Source organism: Aedes aegypti, chromosome 3 (genome assembly GCF_002204515.2).
Source record: "Aedes aegypti strain LVP_AGWG chromosome 3, AaegL5.0 Primary Assembly, whole genome shotgun sequence".
Lineage (NCBI taxonomy): Eukaryota > Metazoa > Arthropoda > Insecta > Diptera > Culicidae > Aedes > Aedes aegypti.
The window spans coordinates 36,450,746-36,470,525 of NC_035109.1; the positions used below are offsets into that span (position 1 = coordinate 36,450,746).

Genomic DNA, 19,780 nt, shown 5'->3' on the forward strand with positions numbered 1-19,780 from the left:
TGATGTTTTTTTTTTGCCTCGGACTGGACTCAGACGAAATATGAGACTGATTTCGGTTTGTGGGGATCGAGGACGTGGGATGGAGGCAATGTACTGGATTTAGTTCGGAGAAGACCCATCAGAGTGGGCTTATCGCCATGTGGCTTTAGGACGAGGAATTGCACAATACAAGCACTCGAACATGAATGGTAGCTGCTTCGAAGAAGGCACACGACACTCCACTGGAGAGTGCACTTCAACATGATTGGACTGGTAATTGAGTGATGATCATCTGGTCAATGGATGCTGGCAACCATTTCTTTCCATGTCTTAGCTCAGTTGAGAGAAAAATATAGGCATAGCTACATTAATATTTGATTTAAATATTCAAAATTTTAATTTTGTAATTTGTTGTGGAATACAAAGAACGTCTATGGCAAGATCTGAGTCGTGTTCATGATGACGTTGTCAATTGATTCTTCACAAGATCCACGTCAGAATCATGGTGCAATTCATTTCTGAAGTCACAGTTGGTGAATTCCTACATTGCTCTTGTTAAATATCTCTCCTGTGTTGAAACTTATTTCAGATTCCTGAAGATATGTTGTAGCTGAGAGAATTTCGTAAAAACCTTGATGTCGCCATTACCTCTTTAAAGAACATCTTTGAAGGCATTCAGTTCAGCAGGACCGAAGGATAAATGAAAATCTCTGTAAAAATTCCTCGACCAATCTATGTAGGCATTTCTGTAAAAATCTCTGAAGACATTCCTGGAGAAATTTCTAGAGCATTCCTGGAAGAATCCCTGTTGATATTCCTGGAGGTATCCCTGAAGGCATTCCTGAAGGAATCCCTGAAAATATCTCTGGTGGAATCCTTGAAGTCATTCCTGGAGGAATTCCTGAGAGCATTTCGGAAGGAATCCCTGAGGACATTCCTAGAGGAATCTCTGAGGACATACCTGGAAGAATCTCTGAGGGCATTCCTGGAGCACTCCCTCAGGGTATTCCTGAAGAAATCCTTGAGGGCATTCCTGGAGTAATTTCTGAAGGCGTTCCTGGAGGAATCTTTGAAGACGTTCCTGGAGGAATCCCTGAAGGCATTTTGGATGAACCCCTAAAGACATTCCTGTAAGAGGAACTTCTGAAGGCATTCCTGGAGGAATCCCTGAAGTCATTCCTGGAGGAATCCCTGAGGACATTCCTGGAGGAATCCCTGAGGATATTCCTGGAGGAATCTCTGAGGGTATTCCTGGAGGAATTTCTGAGGGCATTCGTGGAGGAATCTCTGATGGAATTCCTGGAGAAATCCTAGAGGACATTCCTGGAGGAATCCCTGAAGGCATTCCAGAAGGAATCCCTTAGGGCATTCCTGAAGAAATCCCTAAGAGCATTCCTGGAGGAATCCTTGAGGGCATTACTGGAGGATTCCCTGAGGGCATTCCTGGTGGAATCACTCATTGCATTCCTGGAGCAGTTCCTGAGGACATTCCTGGAGATATCTTTGAGGGCATTCCTGGAGGAATCCTTTGAAGAATTTATGAAGACATCTCTGAAGATACTCTGGAGGAATCCCTGAGGGCATTCCTAGAGTAATTTCTGAAGGCATTTCTGGAAGAATCCCTGAGGGCATTCCTGAAGACATTCCTGGATGAATTTCTAAAGATATTCCTAAATGAATCCCTAATGAAATTCCTGGATGGATCCCTGAAGGTATTTCTGGTGTAAGTCCTGAGGGTATTCCTGATGGAATCTCTGAGAGCATTCCTGAAGGAATATCTGAAGCCATTCCTGGAGGAATCTCTGAGGGCATTCCTGAAGGAATATCTGAGGGCACTCCTGGAGAAATCCCTGAAGGCATTCCTGGAGGAATCCCTGAGGGCATTAATGGAGGATTCCCTGAGGGCATTCCTGGAGCAGTTCCTGAGGGCATTCCTGGAGAAATTCCTAAGGGCATTCCTGGAGGAATCCCTGAGGGCATTACTGGAGGATTCTCTGAGGGCAATCCTGGAGGAATCACTCATTGCATTCCTGGAGCAGTCCCTGAGGACATTCCTGGAGATATCTTTGAGGGCATTCCTGGATGAATCCTTTGAAGAATTTCAGAAGACATCCCTGAAGATATTCTGGAGGAATCCCTGAGGGCATTCCTAGAGTAATTTCTGAAGGCATTCCTGGAAGAATCCGTGAGGGCATTTCTGAAGACATTTCCTATTCCTAAATCAATCCCTGAAGACATTCCTGGATGAACCCCTGAAGGTATTTCTGGTGTACGGGGCCCAACTAGCTGTAGCGGTAAACGCGCAGCTATTCAGCATGACCAAGCTGAGGGTCATGGGTTCGAATCCCACCGGTCGAGGATCTTTCCGGGTTGGAAATTTTCTCGACTCCTCAGGGCATAGAGTATCTTCTTACCTGCCACACGATATACACATGAGCGGTTCCACAGAAAATGACGACTTTTTTCCCAAATTTCATTTTTATATTTTTTGATTTGGATGAAATTTTGCACATGCTTTCTTTATGCCTAAAAATGCCTTTTTGCATCATCGGCTCGCCATTTTGACTCTAGCTTTACTTTCGAGAAGGGCCTAAGAAAAAAAATCCTTAATAATTTTCAAAAAATTATAACTTAGAAACGGTTTGTCCGATCAGTTTGGTGCCTTCCGCAAAGCTTTAGGTTATTGTTGGGACTATCTGGAAAAAAATATACACTGTAAAAAATGTTGTAATTTTTTATATATCGAAAATAAAGCTTAAACATCAATTTTCTCAAAAATTGTATTTTTGATTTTTTTTTTTATATGTTAAAGTAGACAAAAAATGAAGACTTTTGCACAGTGGGTCAAGATGGAGAAATCATGGACAAAAAAGTTATGATTTTTTAAAAAAGGTTGATTTTTCAATATGGTCTAAATAAACTTTTTGAATGCTTTTCGACCCGATTTTATGAAAGTACGCAAAATTTTCAACAAAAAAGGTATATGAGAAAATTTTGCTAATTGCTACCGAAACATTTGAAAAGTTTATTTTGACCATTTTCAACAAATTCACCTTTTTTTTATATCATAACTTTTTTGTCCATGATTTCTCCATCTTGACCCACTGTGCAAAAGACTTCATTTTTTGTCTACTTCACCATATAAAAAAATTAAAAAAATCAAGAAAACGATTTTTGTGAAAATGGATTTTTAAGCTTTATTTTCCAAATAAAAAATATTACAAATTTTTTTTTACTGTTTTTTTTTCAGATAGTCCCAACAATAACCTAAAACTTTGCGGAAGACTCCAAACTGATCGGACAAACCGTTTCTAAGTTATATTATAATGACCGAAAATTGAAAATTATATCATAATTTTGTATTAAAATCGCTGTATCTTTAAAACGGTAAAAGTTAGCCTGATTTTTCTGTATACCTTTTTTGTTGTAAATTTTGCGTTCTTTCATAAAATCGAGTTGAAAAATATTTAAAAAGTTTATTATGACCATTTTCAACAAATTCACCTTTTTTCAAAAAATCATAACTTTTTTGTCCATGATTTCTCCATCTTGACCCACTGTGCAAAAGACTCCATTTTTTGTCTACTTTAAAATTTAAAAAAATAAAAAAATCAAGAAAACGATTTTTGTGAAAATGGATTTTTAAGCTTTATTTTCCAAATAAAAAAAAATACAATTTCTCAAAAGTAACGCTAGGGTAAAAATGGCGAACCGATGATGCAAATAGGCATTTTTGGGTATAAAGAAAGCATATGCCAAATTTCAGCCAAATCAAAAAATACAAAAGTAAACCGACATTCGAATTCAAATGGAACCGCTAACATGCAAAAAATGGTCATTGGCATAGTAAGCTCTCAGTGAATAACTGTGGAAGTGCTCATAAGAACACTAAGCTGAGATGCAGGCTCTGTCCCAGTGGGGACGTAACGCCAGAAAGAAGAAGAAGTATTTCTGATGTAAGCCCTGAGGGCATTCCTGATGGAATCCCTGAGGGCATTCCTGAAGGAATATTTGAAGGCATTCCTGGAGGAATCTCTGAGGGCATTCCTGGTGGAATCTCTGAAGTCATTCCTGGAGGACTCCATGAGGGCATTAATGGAGGAATCTCTGAGGGCATTCCTGGAGGAATCTCTGAGGGCAATCCTGGAAAAATTTCTGAGGGCACTCCTGGAGAAATCCCTGCAGGCATTCCTGGAGGAATACCTGTGGGCATTACTGGAGGATTCCCTGAGGGCATTACTAGAGCAGTTTCTGAGGGTATTCCTGGAGCAGTTCCTGAGGGCATACCTGGAAGAATCCCTGAGAGCATTACTGGAGGATTCCCTGAAGGCAATCCTGGAGGAATCACTCATTGCATTCCTGGAGCAGTTCCTGAGGGCATTCCTGGAGGAATCCTTTGAAGAATTTCTGACGACATCCCTGAAGATATTCTGGAGGAATCCCTGAAGGCATTCTTAAAGTATTTTCTGAAGGCAATCCTGGAAGAATCCCTGAGGGCATTCCTGAAGACTTTCCTGGATGAATTTCTAAAGATATTCCTGAATAAATCCCTGAGGACATTCCTGGAGGAATCTCTGAAGGTATTTCTGGTGTAATCCGTGAGGGCATTCCTGAAGGAATATCTGAAGGCATTCCTGGAGGAATCTCTGAGGGCATTCCTGGAGGAATCCCGAGGGCATTCTTGGAGGAATCGCTGAGGGCATTCCTGAAGGATTTCCTTAGGGCATTCCTGGAGAAATCCCTGAAGACATTCCTGGTGGAAACCCTGAACACATTCCTTGAGGAATCCCTGAGAAAATTTCTGGAGGAATCCTTAAAGATATTCCTGACGGAATCCCTAGAATTTTTGGAGGAATTGCTAAAAACATTATTGGAGGAGTTACTGAAGTTTTTCCTGGAAGAATTCCTGAAGACATTTCAGAAAAATCCCTGAAGATATTTCTGCAGGGATCCCGGAAGACATTCCTTAAGGAATTTCTATAGGCATTCCCGGAGGAATCCCTGAGGGCATTACTGGAGGAATACCTGAAGACATTTCTTGACGAATTCCTGAAGGTATTCTTAGGGAAAACCTGAAAGCATTCCTGGAAGAATCCCTGAAGATATTCCAGGAGAAATCCCTGAAGACATTCTTGAAAGACATTTCTGGAGAAATCTCTGAATATATTCCAGGAGGAATCCCTGAAGTCATTTCTGGAAGCTTCGTTTAAAACATTCCTAGTTATCACTATCACTAGCTCATCAAAACCTACCTGATTCCTCACGCTCAGAATGAGCTCCTCGATTTTCCTGCCGGAGCCGAAGATCTGCAGCACCCCGTTGTGCAGGTCGTCATTCCCATACAGTCCCAACCCAATCGCCGCACAGCACACGATAGCGAAGAACACCAGGGTGCACTTTTGGCAGCCGTGCGATTTCGGTTTCCTCGGCTTCCGGTCGCAGCATCTGGTCAGCAGGTACAGCAACAGAAACACCAACGAGATGATCAGCAAGGCCGCCGGTATCGAGGCCAGTATGCCCAAGCTCTGCAAGTGGAAAATATGGACAATGGGTCGCGATTAGTCCGGAGAGGAAATTGAAAAATTGAACACTTAAATCATGGTCGAGGCTCGGGACGCCGGTGTCGTCGTCGCAGGGTAGGATTAGGGATATGCGGTATGGATTTATTTCATGCCAATTCGAAAAGAAACGATAGGTGAATGCAGCTTTTAGCATTATTGACCCCTCTATTAGCAGCATCATTTTTTCATAAAAAAAGAGATTAAAGAATTTTTCTCATATTTGACGATTTGCTTTTCTAAACAGTACTGTGATAAGAGTCTGATGTGAACAAATAAAGCAGATTAGTAAAAAAAAACTCCGGTTAAAAAAGTTTTTGCAAATTTTATCATATAGTAATTTTCAGTTTTCTTGGAGATAACTCAACCGATTTCTATGGTTTTTTCTGAGAAGCTCCTTATGCTGGTAGAACTGCTCATTCTGCTTATACTTCGGATTCATTTTCTACATACTAGCCTCGAACAATATAAAACAAAAATACCTACTAAAAACGAAATGTTTCGAAATATCGCATACCCTTACGTAGGAGGCAAGGTAATTTCACCGTTCAACCGTTAAAGTATAGCGTATTAAGTGCCAAGATTGCGCTTGATGGAGGTTGATTTTGAGGTCACAGTAACACCCATCATTCCCTCGGCTTAACTCGACCGGCGGTTGAACAGCTCGCCTGCATTGCCTCGTAAGCCATCGTCAACGCTAGCGTTATCGTTTATATCGATATTATTTTCTCAGAAACATACTCCACAAGCTATCAGCTTTGCCATCGCGCCCGTCTTTGTCGTTGACGGCGAGGTCCGTGTTTCATGTTAACGAGTAATAAAATATGCAAAATTATTGCAGTGGCAGCGGTGATGCATCTTGGACTCGGGCTCTGCTAGGGCGAGACTAAGGGCGACCCACGCAGAAAGCCAAGTCGCACGTTTGGTGTTAAAGTTTTTTACGGGTACGGGTGCCTGTTGATTCCACTGCCAGCTTAGGATGTGATCAGCGATTTTCCCCGCAAGATAGGTGGGTATGTATAACTAGCTACAATACCTCGTACAGCTATCGACTAAACTAAAAGCGAAACCATCAAATTTGCCCGTCCAAAACGGATGGCATTTGAAGGTTAAACTTCGCGTTTAACCACCGCCAAAATGGTCGAAACCATAGTCATATTGGGGTGGGTGCATTATCACGAAGCCCCAAAATGTGAGGAGTGTTGGAAGAACATGTTCGAAGCATACGTGAGCTATATCTAGAGGTAAGTACGTGAGGTAGGTTGTTAGAGAGCGGTTCCATTTGAATTCGAATGTCGGTTAACTTTTGTATTTTTTTATTTGGATGAAATTTTGCACATGCTTTCTTTATAACCAAAAATGCCTTTTTGCATCATCGGCTCGCCATTTTGACTCTAGCCTTACTTTTGAGAAGGGCCTAAGAAAAAAATCCTTAATAATTTTCAAAAAATTATAACTTAGAAACGGTTTGTCCGATCAGTTTGGTGCCTTCCGCAAAGTTTTAGGTTATTGTTGGGACTATCTGGAAAAAATATACACTGTAAAAAAAATGTTGTAATTTTTTATATATCGAAAATAAAGCTTAAAAATCAATTTTCTTAAAAATCGTATTTTTGATTTTTTTTTATATGTTAAAGTAGACAAAAAATGAAGTATTTTGCACAGTGGGTCAAGATGGAGAAATCATGGACAAAAAAGTTATGATTTTTTGAAAAAAGGTTGATTTTTCAATATGGTCTAAATAAACTTTTTGAATGCTTTTCGACCCGATTTTATGATAGTACGCAAAATTTTCAACAAAAAAGGTATATGAGAAAATTTTGCTAATTGCTACCGAAACATTTGAAAAGTTTATTATGACCATTTTCAACAAATTCACCTTTTTTAAAAATCATAACCTTTTTGTCCATGATTTCTCCATCTTGACCCACTGTGCAAAAGACTTCATTTTTTGTCACTTCAACATATAAAAAAAAAAATAAAAAAATCAAGAAAACGATTTTTGTGAAAATGGATTTTTAAGCTTTATTTTCCAAATAAAAAAATATTACAATTTTTTTTACTGTGTATATTCTTTCCAGATAGTTCCAACAATAACCTGTAACTTTGCGGAAGACACCAAACTGATCGGACAAACCGTTTCTAAGTTATATTATAATGACCGAAAATTGAAAATTATATCATAATTTTGTATTAAAATCGCTGTATCTTTAAAACGGTAAAAGTAAGCCTGATTTTTCCGTATACCTTTTTTGTTGTAAATTTTGCGTACTTTCATAAAATCGAGTTGAAAAATATTTAAAAAGTTTATTATGACCATTTTCAAAAATTCACCTTTTTTTTCAAAAAATCATAACTTTTTTGTCCATGATTTCTCCATCTTGACCCACTGTGCAAAAGACTCCATATTTTGTCTACTTTAAAATATAAAAAAATAAAAAAATCAAGAAAACGATTTTTGTGAAAATGGATTTTTAAGCTTTATTTTCCAAATAAAAAAAAAATGATTTTTTTTTAATGTGTTTATTTTTTTCAGATAGTTCCAACAATAACCTAAAACTTTGCGGAAGACACCAAACCGATCAGACAAATAGTATCTAAGTTTTAATTTTTTGAAAATTGTTAAGGCTTTTTTTCTTAGGCCCTTCTCAAAAGTAACGCTAGGGTAAAAATGGCGAACCGATGATGCAAATAGGCATTTTTGGGTATAAAAAAGCATATGCCAAATTTCAGCCAAATCAAAAAATACAACAGTAAACCGACATTCGAATTCAAATGGAACCGCTCATATTGTATTGTGTGTCCTTGATCACCATTTTTCATAATTTTAACATTAACACAACATCTAAATCTATATTGTTGTTGATCAGATTCTGTAACCTATTGATAAATATTAATTAAATCAAGATAAGAATGAGTTACTTTGCTTCATTTAGGAAGAACGAAAAAAAAAAAACTCTTGGACTATCCAGCATTCACAGAATGTTATGATCATCATTTAATGTTTAACTAATTGCAGGTAATAAAAGATTAATTTTAATTAATTTGTTTCACATCATACATTTTTTCTGTGAATTGCATCAAGTATTATGCTTTGTTTGAATTGTCATATAATTCATCAAAAGCTTGTAACTGAATGAGTTACTCCGTATATTTTTTAGACAGTAATATAATTAGAAAACTTTGAATCAAACATTATAATTTGGTTTGATATGTTTTTGATAGAATTAAAACACATTTAGTTATGTTTATGTTTCTAGTCATACACTTTTTGTTATAATTTGAGTTATTTCAACAATATCCTGCATCAAGTTTGTAACAACCTATGTTCGAAAAAATCTTAACATATGCTGATAAATTTTTGTTATGTACCCTTATTCAGGTCTCAATAACATTCTATGTAATATTACCTCACTTGAATTTTGTAGCTGGCACTTTAAAACAGTACATTGAGGTTCTTTCTCTCCTGGCCGTAGAGCCTCTCAGGGATGCCAGGTTGAAAGACATGTCTTCCATTTCAAGACACACACAGAATCACAGAAACTCTTCTAGACTATTTTTTCAGTGCCTGATTAATCTTTAGCTATCTTTCTCGGAATTTCATCAGAAACACTGCATACTTTTAGGGTTTGTTCCCAAAAAAATTCGAAGGATTCAGGGATGTTTTCCCAAATCTGTTTCAGTCGATCTTGTGTTTTATTTCCGCGAAGTCATGAAAGAATTTTTCACAGATTTGTATATTATTTTTACCTAAGATTGCTACAATCAAGAGGAAAATAACCATCATCGTTTAGCAAATTTTCAAAACCAGTATTTTCGCTCAAAGTTGAAACAATGCTCAATAAAATCTATCATTGCATTGCACTGGGTATCTGTAATGCGATGATAGATTTTCATAAGGATTTCATCAAAATTGAACGAAAAAACTGGTTTTTATTATTGAATGATTGCTGATGATTGAATCATGGATTCTTGAGCCTTAAGATAATTTTGGGTAAATCTAATCCTAGTGAACATTCCGCAAAATTCCTTCGGGAAGTTTTTTGAATTCTCTCTGGAGAAATTTGTTTTTTTTTGTTTTAATCAATTTTCATATAATTTCTTAAAAAATAAGAACATCCGGATAAATATATGGAATTCGTGAAGACAACCTAAAAACCAAAAGTATAGGTGAAAAAAATGGTGCTCCTTGATTTTAAATTTAGTTCTTCGAGTGTGCTAATAAAATATGTTTATTTTTTAAACATCTTCATTAACATAAATTTCAATTTCAATTGGATTGTGGAAAACTTCTTGGAGAATTCTTGTAGTTCACCAAAAATTAAACATTTTCGAAACACCTCTAAAAAAATTACAAGGAAATTGCACACCTCCAATTTTTTTTATTACTTTAAGAGATTTTCTGGAATTCCACTGATCATAATTTTGTTAACTTCTCTAAAAATTCTTAAAAATTAAATCTTTCTGCTCCTGCTGTTCTTCTCCGTCTTCTTCTGTTCGGGAATATCATCCACAATTCCTCTATGGAATGTTTCACGATAACTGCCAAATACTTTTCAAAACAAATAAGTATACTTTCTACGATGTTGCCATGAACTGTATCGAAAACTCCTTGTGAATTAAAGCCAGGTATCCATTAACAAATCCGTTCAGTGATACCACTACACTATGAGGCAGGGACGCAATCTGTCGGGATTATTAACTCGGTAAAGACGCATTTCCGGCATTTTGTGTCCCCGGCAATGTTTTTTGTAACAACAAGGACCATCTACTGACATAAACGAATAGTTCGTAAGCCGTCCGCATAGGTGGCGCCACATTCCAACTTTATTCTGTGATGTTCAAGAGACTTGGCCTGTTCGGCAAAGTTGTTAACTTTGATAAAATAAACAACTCTCATGAGAACGTCAAAATTCTATAGCCTATTATTTTCAAGTTATTTTGACAAAATAGGACCAAATAAGTGAAAAAAAAACGATTTTTTCATCGAATTTGTAATTTTTCTTAAGAATCACGTCATATAATATTTTGTGCTGATAGAAATATGACAAAGGGGGTCAACGTGGCGTAGTTGGCTGCACTCTCGCTTCATAAGCGGAAGGTCATGGGTTTGATTCCCAGTACCCCCCCCCCCCCAACAAAGCCTTTCGTCAAGTCGCTGAAAGCTTCAGCGCGGAAAACGGTGCTATGAAGGGGAGCACCCGTCAATCTCGACGATCAGACAGCGACTGGACTATGTATTTCTCGGATGGCAAATCATCCAACAATTCACTGGTAAATGGCAACCAACCAACCGTGCAAACACAACTGGACTACTCTCGATGGACTCGTTGCATACAACACATTGCCAATATTGTAGAAGCAGCAGGTGATGTCCTTTCTGTTGGTAAAGCAGAAGAGGATTGATCGCAAAAATAAAAAATGGAATAGTTAAAGATTGACACATTGCGAAGATTGCTCGTTTTGACTTCATACTGTTTTCAGTGTTCGAAACTTTCGCAAATATGTATGCATATGACGATTTCCAGCCCAGTGCAAGTTTAATCATGTCCCAAATTTACATGATCTTCATCCGATGAACGTGAGTTCGTTTTGTATAAACATTACAATTTCGTCAATCATTCGTCGTATTTATCTATGAAAATGTGAAATTTCACTTCATAAAGAATATTTTACAGCAATATGTCTATAAAAAGTTATTCGAGGCTTGTAATGAAAGCTCCAGTCATCGCTCTGTTGATCTTATGGTTTGACAGAAATATTACACTGTTCGACAAAAAATTTTTTTTGGATGGATCAGGGACGCGTTTATATGGGTCTTGAAGTGCAAGAAAAGTATAGAAAGAGGCCGTTTTCAAATGATTTGCAGCACCCCTGGATTATTTTTTGATAAAGCTTGAAAATGTGGCATTTTTAATCACAAAATGTGTAATAAGCAAAATATCAATATCTATTTAAATTCAATTATACAACCATTTCATTTGTCAAGTCAATATTTTTTAGCACTGGATGACTTCAGGGAAACGTGCACCATTTCAGAAGAATATTGGCATCTATTTTGTATATGAATTTGGAATATTAACGATCATTAAGCAAGTACGTGAGGATGTGCACCATATAAATACTACTTTTTTATCTATTTCACACATCTGGTTTATTATATAACAATTCTTATAGGTTCAAGAAGAAGTTTGAAAAGGATTTTATTCTTTGCTCCATCTTATAAAGCAATGAGCAATGCAATCCAGTAACATTTGATTTCAACAATGATACGACGACTACGGAAAATTTATGTGTCTGTTATATTTATATGGGCTGGTTGGTCTAATAAACTCTTAGCAGTAATACAAAATTAGGTTAGACACTGACATGTAAGTGGTCTTACAAGAGCTAGTCGGTTTATCAGGAGAAGATGTCTGTAAAAAAATGTGATAACATTGTTATTTGCGATTTCTAAATATTTCGATAGGTTCTCATTGAAAATAGTTTACTTATCGTGAGATTAACTTTCATCAGAATATCCCTACAAAAATAACAGAATAACAGAAAATAGCAATAAATAATTTAGTAATCAACATTTTCACATTTTTTTTGCGAAAGCCGCTCAGGCAGGCATGAGCTCTTAATGATTCAGTTTGTGCACAATGCTGATCATTTGTGAAAACTGATTAAGTGGTAACATACCTTCTTCTTACTTGTAAGATGAAACAATTTCCGATTCTTTTTTTAATTTTTTAATTCTACATTTCACATATTTTTCGGCAATTTTAATCAAACTTTCAGTTTTGAGATTCTGGATATGTCGCAATTTTGTTACATGTTCTCACAAAATATGGCAAGTCTAAGAAGCTGTTGGAAATGCCACTCTATTTTACAATCGTTGTGAAATTTTGAGCACACTCCGACGACACTGCAGCAAAGTTTTGTACAATTCGGCTGGGAAAACCCCCATGTCAAAGTGATTCATGGAAGTGCCAAGTAGTTCTGCACTCTACCCTCTTAGAATTAAAGAATTCTTCAAGTTGTTCGTTGAGATATGTCTAATAACATTCTTTGAAAATCTTTAACGAACTTCATTTAATTTGTTGAACATGTTATTCCCGAAAAAAAAAACTGGAGGTGGAAGAAAAAATCTTAAATTTTAATGAAATTCCTGGTCTAATTTTCCAGAAAACACCTCTTAAACTCCATAGAAGATCTTTCAAAAGATTTCAAGAAGCAATTGATAAATAAAAATAAAGTATTAGATGTCATTTCTGTGAGTATAAAAAGGATATGCTAGATATTTTTGGGATGAATTTATTGGGTTTTTGGGAAATCTTTGCGAAAATTGTTCGATAACCTTGAGAAATCGCAAGAAGCATTCATTGAGGAGTAAATTTGAAAGAGTTTTGAGAAAATCGTGGAAAAATTCTTCGATATTTTTTTGCTACAACTTTTGGAGGTTGCTGAAGAGTGCACGAAGTTACCAATATATTTGGAAAAGTTGAAGTGGAAGAAATTTTTCTGTGTAATTAGAATATATTGAAAAAAAAATCACCTGGCATTCCTGGAGCCACCAAAGATTTTCTTCAAAATATGTCCGGATTTCAAATGTGAAAATATCAATATTTGGAAATAAGTGTTTTTTTTATGAAAACAGATCTTCAAACTTTTGACACAACTCGAATAATCACAGCTGTTCGGTAATCCAATCCGCATGGTTTTTAAAATAAATAATGAAAAAAAATATCCACGTGCTCAAGTAGAATTTGATTCCACGATTCTTGTAGTGCTTAATCAACTAAGCACCGAGCCACTTGGTGACCCAATAACTCAGAAGGTTACAAGTTTCTAATTCTAATCCCAACAATTCTCGCAGACCCTTCTCATAACCCATACCCATCCATGTCATGGTCATTAGAATGATGAAAATTTGGAAACTTTCGCTGCCCTATGCTTAAACGATTATCACTATGGTAAACGGCATCCTCCCAAAGTTTGAAATGATTCGGAAGAAACGCCAACCTTGTGGGATTAGTCCTCTATCTCTTCGTCATAATATTTAATGAAAAAATGAAAAAGTTTTTCTTATGTGAAATCCTTCCCGTTACAACTGTGTCGGAGAACACATTTTGATTGTACGTCAGAAAACATTGTTATTCATAATCATAAAGTGGGTTTGCATGTATCATGCTGAACCAACTGTTCGGCAGGCAACAGTGGTGCGCTTGGTGGGAAGAGTAGGTCAATGTAATCCAGGCTACTCTGTTATACAGCAAAAAAGCAGTGTTGCTCTGAAAGTAATTGAATGATCATCTCAGCATGATTTGGACTTTGAAATCAATAATAACAAATTATCCTTACGTACCATCAAAATGTGGTCTTCGGCAAAGTTGTAGCTAGGAAAATTTCACAAGAGAAGAATTTGTTCTCTTTTCTATAGATTATTATGACAAGCCGGTAGAGGACTGAACACAAAAAGTTTGCCTTTTTCATAATAATTTCCATATAAACTTCGAACGAATTGAACACACCCAAATTTCTTCCAAATCACTTCATATCTTGGGACAATGATTTTTATCATAATTGAAACCATTTAAGCATGGGGGAGCAAAAATTTCAAAATTTGCATCAGTCAAATGACCATACTGACATCACCGTAAGACACTTCCAAGCCAAACTGCTGCGAGACAACAAAACCACATCAAAACCGCAAGTGGTACACATCGTTTAAACGTATCTAATCGATATTGGTCGTCGAAGCCATGTTCGGGTCTTCAACACAGTAAAGTAAGATATACCGCCCAAACCCCAATGCTTCCAATGCGCCATATACCAGACGTTGTTCAAGCAACCACGTTAGTTGCGTGCTGTCTGCAGTTTCTCCACCGTTGGTGTGGATTGGAATGTTCGTGTTATCTTCAGTGACTGTTAGTGGTCGTAACAGAGTAGCTTTTATCGATAGCGAATTTCAAGGTTTCCCTTTCAATAGGTATCTTACTTTCCAGCGAATCAAAGAAAGCAGAAACGTCTCCGAGCGATTTACGACAAATGCGTGACGATGGTCGACTGAAGGTTCTGAGGTCGAGTTAGTGGCTTTCTTCGTGTCTAGAAAGAACGATGAACTACGCTGCGAAATGAGCTCCCGTGGGGTCGTAAGAGATCATCGGAGTGCTGCAATCAACCGATCAAACACATATACAGTAGTATTGTAGTTGATGATTGAGATAATAATAGATGTTGAATCGATTTACAGTTCAAGATATATTTCTATAAAAACAAAAACGAAACAAGTCTGAACAAATGTTACTTGGACTCTATGACAAAAAGGAACATTGACGTTAAGCTATGCTGAAGGTATCCGGGTTCGATTCCACGTTATTCCAGGATCTTTTCGTAATTAGAATTTGTTTGACTACCCTGTGAATAGAGTGTCATCGTACCTGCCACACGACATACGAATGCGAGAATAGCAACTTAAGCAAAGAAAGCTCTCAGTTAATAACTGTGGAAGTGTTCATAAGAACACTAAGCTAAGAAGTAGGCTCTGTCCCAGTGAGGACGAAGAAGAATTTGAGCAAAAAGAAGATTGTGATAGTAATATTAGAAGGACAACACGTTAAACAAGTTTAAACAACTATTCAAAACAAAGTGTATTTGAAAAGTACGAAGCAGCAGCGTCATAACATGGTAGAAAAAAACTAATTGGTGTTTCAACACCGAATTATGGATTACCATTTTCGTTTTACTTCACGCCGTCATTAGCATAAAACGTGATGAATTTGGGGGTTTCATCATAACCCTCTGTGACCATTTGTAGAACGAAAACATGTATCTAATAACCGAGCTCTCAAAGCAAGGTTAAAAGTATTCCAACAGCTTTTGTCACCGGTCAGGCTAACTAATTCGTTCTAATTGCTTACGCTTAAACTTTTCTGTTTATGCCCGGACAGTTTCGGACAGTGGTGCACAGTCGAGCTGGCAGCGGCAGTAATGACCTGGTCGCGTGTCCCCAGGTGCTCTCGAAGAGTTTTTCCGCTAAACAAAGAACGAAAGCCGGTCAAAGTTGGACTCCGCCTTGTGGAGGATGAGAAGTAAGTTTGTACAAGCTTTTTTTTTCGTTATGCCCGGTGGGTGGTTCGGATTTACTCATTCCTATGAGCAAGGCATATTCACCTGACTCTGGGTCGGCAATCGACCATAAGCAATTTTTTTGCTCGTTTAAACTTAGTTTAATTATACTTGGAGCTATAATTGTTCAACTTTATCTTGTTATGGAATTGTACGCACCAATATTAAGAGGTTTTGTCAATTCCTACACGACAATAATGTATTTTGAACAGGTAGCCCTATAACTCATACGGAAGGTGTCCGGCCTCGGTCAGGGATCTTTTCGTAATGGCAATTTCCTTGACTCCCCTGGGCATAGAGTATCATCGTACCTGCCATACGATATACGAATGCGAAAATGACAACATTGGCAAATAAAGCTCTCAGTTGATAACTGTCGAAGTGCTCATTGAACAATAAGCTGAGAAGCAGGCTCCGTCCCAGTGAGGACGTAATGCAAAGAAGAAGCAGCAGTAGACGATAAACAGTCTCTCATGACGTATTGCGGATCATGATTGTTACATAGAGCGATAAGTGAGATATATTCTCAATTTTCTCAGAATTCCATCCCTGGCTGGTAATCGTAATGTCAGTGAGAATGTGGTTACATCGAGTACGATTACAAATATTCCAGCATTATGATTTTGCAAAGCGTTGTACTTGTTCGCATTGGTCATTACTTTCCCAAGCCATCAACGGAGCGCATGAAAAATTCAAAAATAATCACAGAATCGTGACATTTTGATAAATGCTACCGGACGAACGGACGAGTGGATAAGCCATCCCGATTCACTACCATCATCCTTCCAATCCCGTCCAGCAGAAAATTGCGAAACGTTTGAAAAAATCGATCGAACTCATTGCTCTTCATCTTCTATGGCTCAATCGTTCCCGGTCCCAGGCCCATCTCATCCTGAGTGTAAATACTTCCTCCCTTTGTCGTAGTCGTCTTCGTCAACCTCGAACGGATTCATTCCTGGGAAGTCCTGGGTCCGAGAATTCCGAAGAAAGATTCCAGTGCAGCGGCGAGAGTGGGTAATCAAGCTCGATTGGATTCGCAATCAATTAATTGAGTTACGACGTTACTATTTGCAGAGCTTGGCGATCGGCACACAGGAGTGAGGAGGTGAGTGATTGGGTGAGTGAGTAAAGGCCGCTGCACCGATTGTGCAACTCTGTGGGGCCTCCCTGTGCACTAGAATGCGAGTGAAAAAAGTACACAGTAAAAAATAAATTAACATCGACCGACGTAAGTAAATTTAGTCAAATCTATATTACAACAAAATTCCTTATAATAAATATTCGAGCTGTTTAGTGGAATACCTATGAATGAATTATGACCGAATATAATACAAAACCATTCAATTCCACTAGAGTTTGACAGATACGCGTATTTCGACCTCAACTGTAAGGCCATCTTCAGTGTCTTGTACTAGGCTCGATATGTTTTATAAGTTACAATCATAACAATTTATTTTTTACTGTGTACGCAGTGGAGGTGGGGAAAAGTCGTCACCAATCCAATCGGAAGAACGCCTCGTGATTGATGAGCACGGGAAGGAGACCTCTTTATTGCTCGGGGAAATTGATTTTCTTTTTTCGAGAATTAGTAAAATGGACGTTGCGATGGCGCGGTTGGAATTTATCTACTTCGCCGCTTTCAGCGAACGAGCGTGGGCGACTCATTGGCTTGGGGCTCGGATGCTTCCGTAGGAATAGGAAAAAGAATCGAAGACGGAGTTTACTAAATTGAGAGACAATGCCTTTTGACGAAATTGTCGTCTTATATTGACTCAGTATGGAATCGTAACGTAGGAGCATTTCGTTTATGTGCCTGATCACTGCTGCTGATTGGTTGAGCAATATTCTTAGAATAGAAATGGTTGATTTCAGTCTGACTTCCGGATGGAATTGAAAATCGTACATATGAGAAATAAATCTACGCTCTTATACTGACTAGTAGATTGAGTCACCCGCAGTCAGCACTTTGACCAGCAAATCTGCTTGGACAGTTTTGTTAAACACTTTGCCATCTGGAGTTAGCTCAATATTATGGAATTTTGTTTGACGACATTACTCTAAACTAACCCAGTGTTGTTTGTGCTGATCTGACGCCCAAAAATGCATCTGTAGCATCGAAATTGGAATAGCAATGGTCACATAATCACAGAATTGACTGAATCCATTTTCTCATCTTAAGAACAGAAACAAAAATCATAAGATCGGTATCCATTGAAAAACGCCAAAAATTAAAAAAGCACAGTATACACTGTACATCATTCAACTAAAAGCATGTCCATATTTCTACACTGTTTGAGTTTCAGGTGAGCGGTTCCACAGAAAATGACGACTATTTTTCCCAAATTTCATTTTTATATTTTTTGATTTGGATGAAATTTTGCACATGCTTTCTTTATGCCCAAAAATGCCTTTTTGCATCATCGGCTCGCCATTTTGACTCTAGCCTTACTTTTGAGAAGGGCCTAAGAAAAAAATCCTTAATAATTTTCAAAAAAATATAACTTAGAAACGGTTTGTCCGATTAGTTTGGTGTCTTCCGCAATGTTTTAGGTTATTGTTGGGACTATCTGGAAAAAAATATACACTGTAAAAAAAATGTTGTAATTAAGCTTAAAAATCAATTTTCTCAAAAATCGTATTTTTGATTTTTTATATTTTTTTATATGTTAAAGTAGACAAAAAATGAAGTCTTTTGCACAGTGGGTCAAGATGGAGAAATCATGGACAAAAAAGTTATGATTTTTTGAAGAAAGGTGAATTTTTGAAAATGGTCATAATAAACTTTTTAAATATTTTTAAACTCGATTTCATGAAAGTACGCAAAATTTACAACAAAAAAGGTACACAGAAAAATCAGGCTAACTTTTACCGTTTTAAAGATACAGCGATTTTAATACAAAATTATGATATAATTTTCAATTTTCGGTCATTATAATATAACTTAGAAACGGTTTGTCCGATCAGTTTGGAGTCTTCCGCAAAGTTTTAGGTTATTGTTGGGACTATCTGGAAAAAAATATACACTGCAAAAAAAATGTTGTAATTTTTTATATATCGAAAATAAAGCTTAAAAATCAATTTTCTCAAAAATCGTATTTTTGATTTTTTTTATTTTTTTATATGTTAAAGTACACTGATAAAAATTTGCACGTCAAGGTCGTGTGTTTTACTTATAGATTAGCGCAATGAGGAAAACCACATGATTTGAGTGTGGTAGCCATATGGATTTCATCATTGATTTCACGGTATAATAACATGTGTATCAACATTAAGTTGTCATGTGAAACAAACATGAATTTCCAAATATTAAATCATGAAAACCAACTGATTTGCTTATTAATTCGAAATGTAGTAGCTTTAGATAGTCATGTGTGATAGAACATAAATGTCATGGGACTGAAAGAAGAAATTTGGTAGAAGAACTTTTGCTCCCCAAAATATGGATCCGAGGCTCCTCTGTTTGTCGCAAGCTTTCTTGATTTTTTTTCAAACCCATGAGCCAGCAACAAGCGGGGCGCCGCAAATCCATAATTTGGGAAGCCAGGGATAAGCATATTCCATTTTTTCTCGAAACTGAAAGCCAGGAAAATCTGTTAGTGGAATCCGATTTTTCTACTAAATTATACATTATAATCAATGTTGTCCTATAGAAATGTAGAATTCTCGTATATCGGTCAACTTCACTAATAAAAGAAAAATCGAATTCACAAATTTTCATCTAACACTTTCAGCTTAAAAATTTGCTTCTTCTCTTTGGAAGCATGATGATGACTGTCGTTCGACACGAGGTCCAACCGCAATTCAGTTCACTATGCATCCCATGGGTTGATCACAAACAATTTAGAAGCTTTGAACATGGAAATCGATAGCATAGCTCATAGATTTCATCATAACAATCTCATTGCGCAAATCAATGAATCGACCAACTTGAACATGATGATTATGACACAAGATAACCATAAGCAAAACACACTGAATCCGTGTTGGAGTGATGATCTAGGCTCTACCCCATTTGGCATAATGCCATCTGGCATAATGCCAATTGGCATAATAGCCATTTGGCAAAATGTCCATTTGGCATAACGGCCATTTGGCATAATTTGAAGAATACTTTTCCTCAAATTATTGTC

General features: G+C 37.1%; 1 protein-coding gene across 4 annotated transcripts in view; it reads right to left on the reverse strand.

Moving 5' to 3' along the window:
- LOC5575394 (protein tweety-2) overlaps positions 1–19,780 on the reverse strand; it is a 245,377-nt gene that overhangs the window by 76,758 nt on the left and 148,839 nt on the right. For all 4 annotated transcript variants that reach the window (XM_021848691.1, XM_021848690.1, XM_021848689.1 and 1 more), the window contains exon 2: positions 5,232–5,504. In XM_021848691.1, coding sequence (XP_021704383.1) covers positions 5,232–5,504 — 273 coding nt within the window. The remainder of the gene's footprint in view (positions 1–5,231; positions 5,505–19,780) is intronic.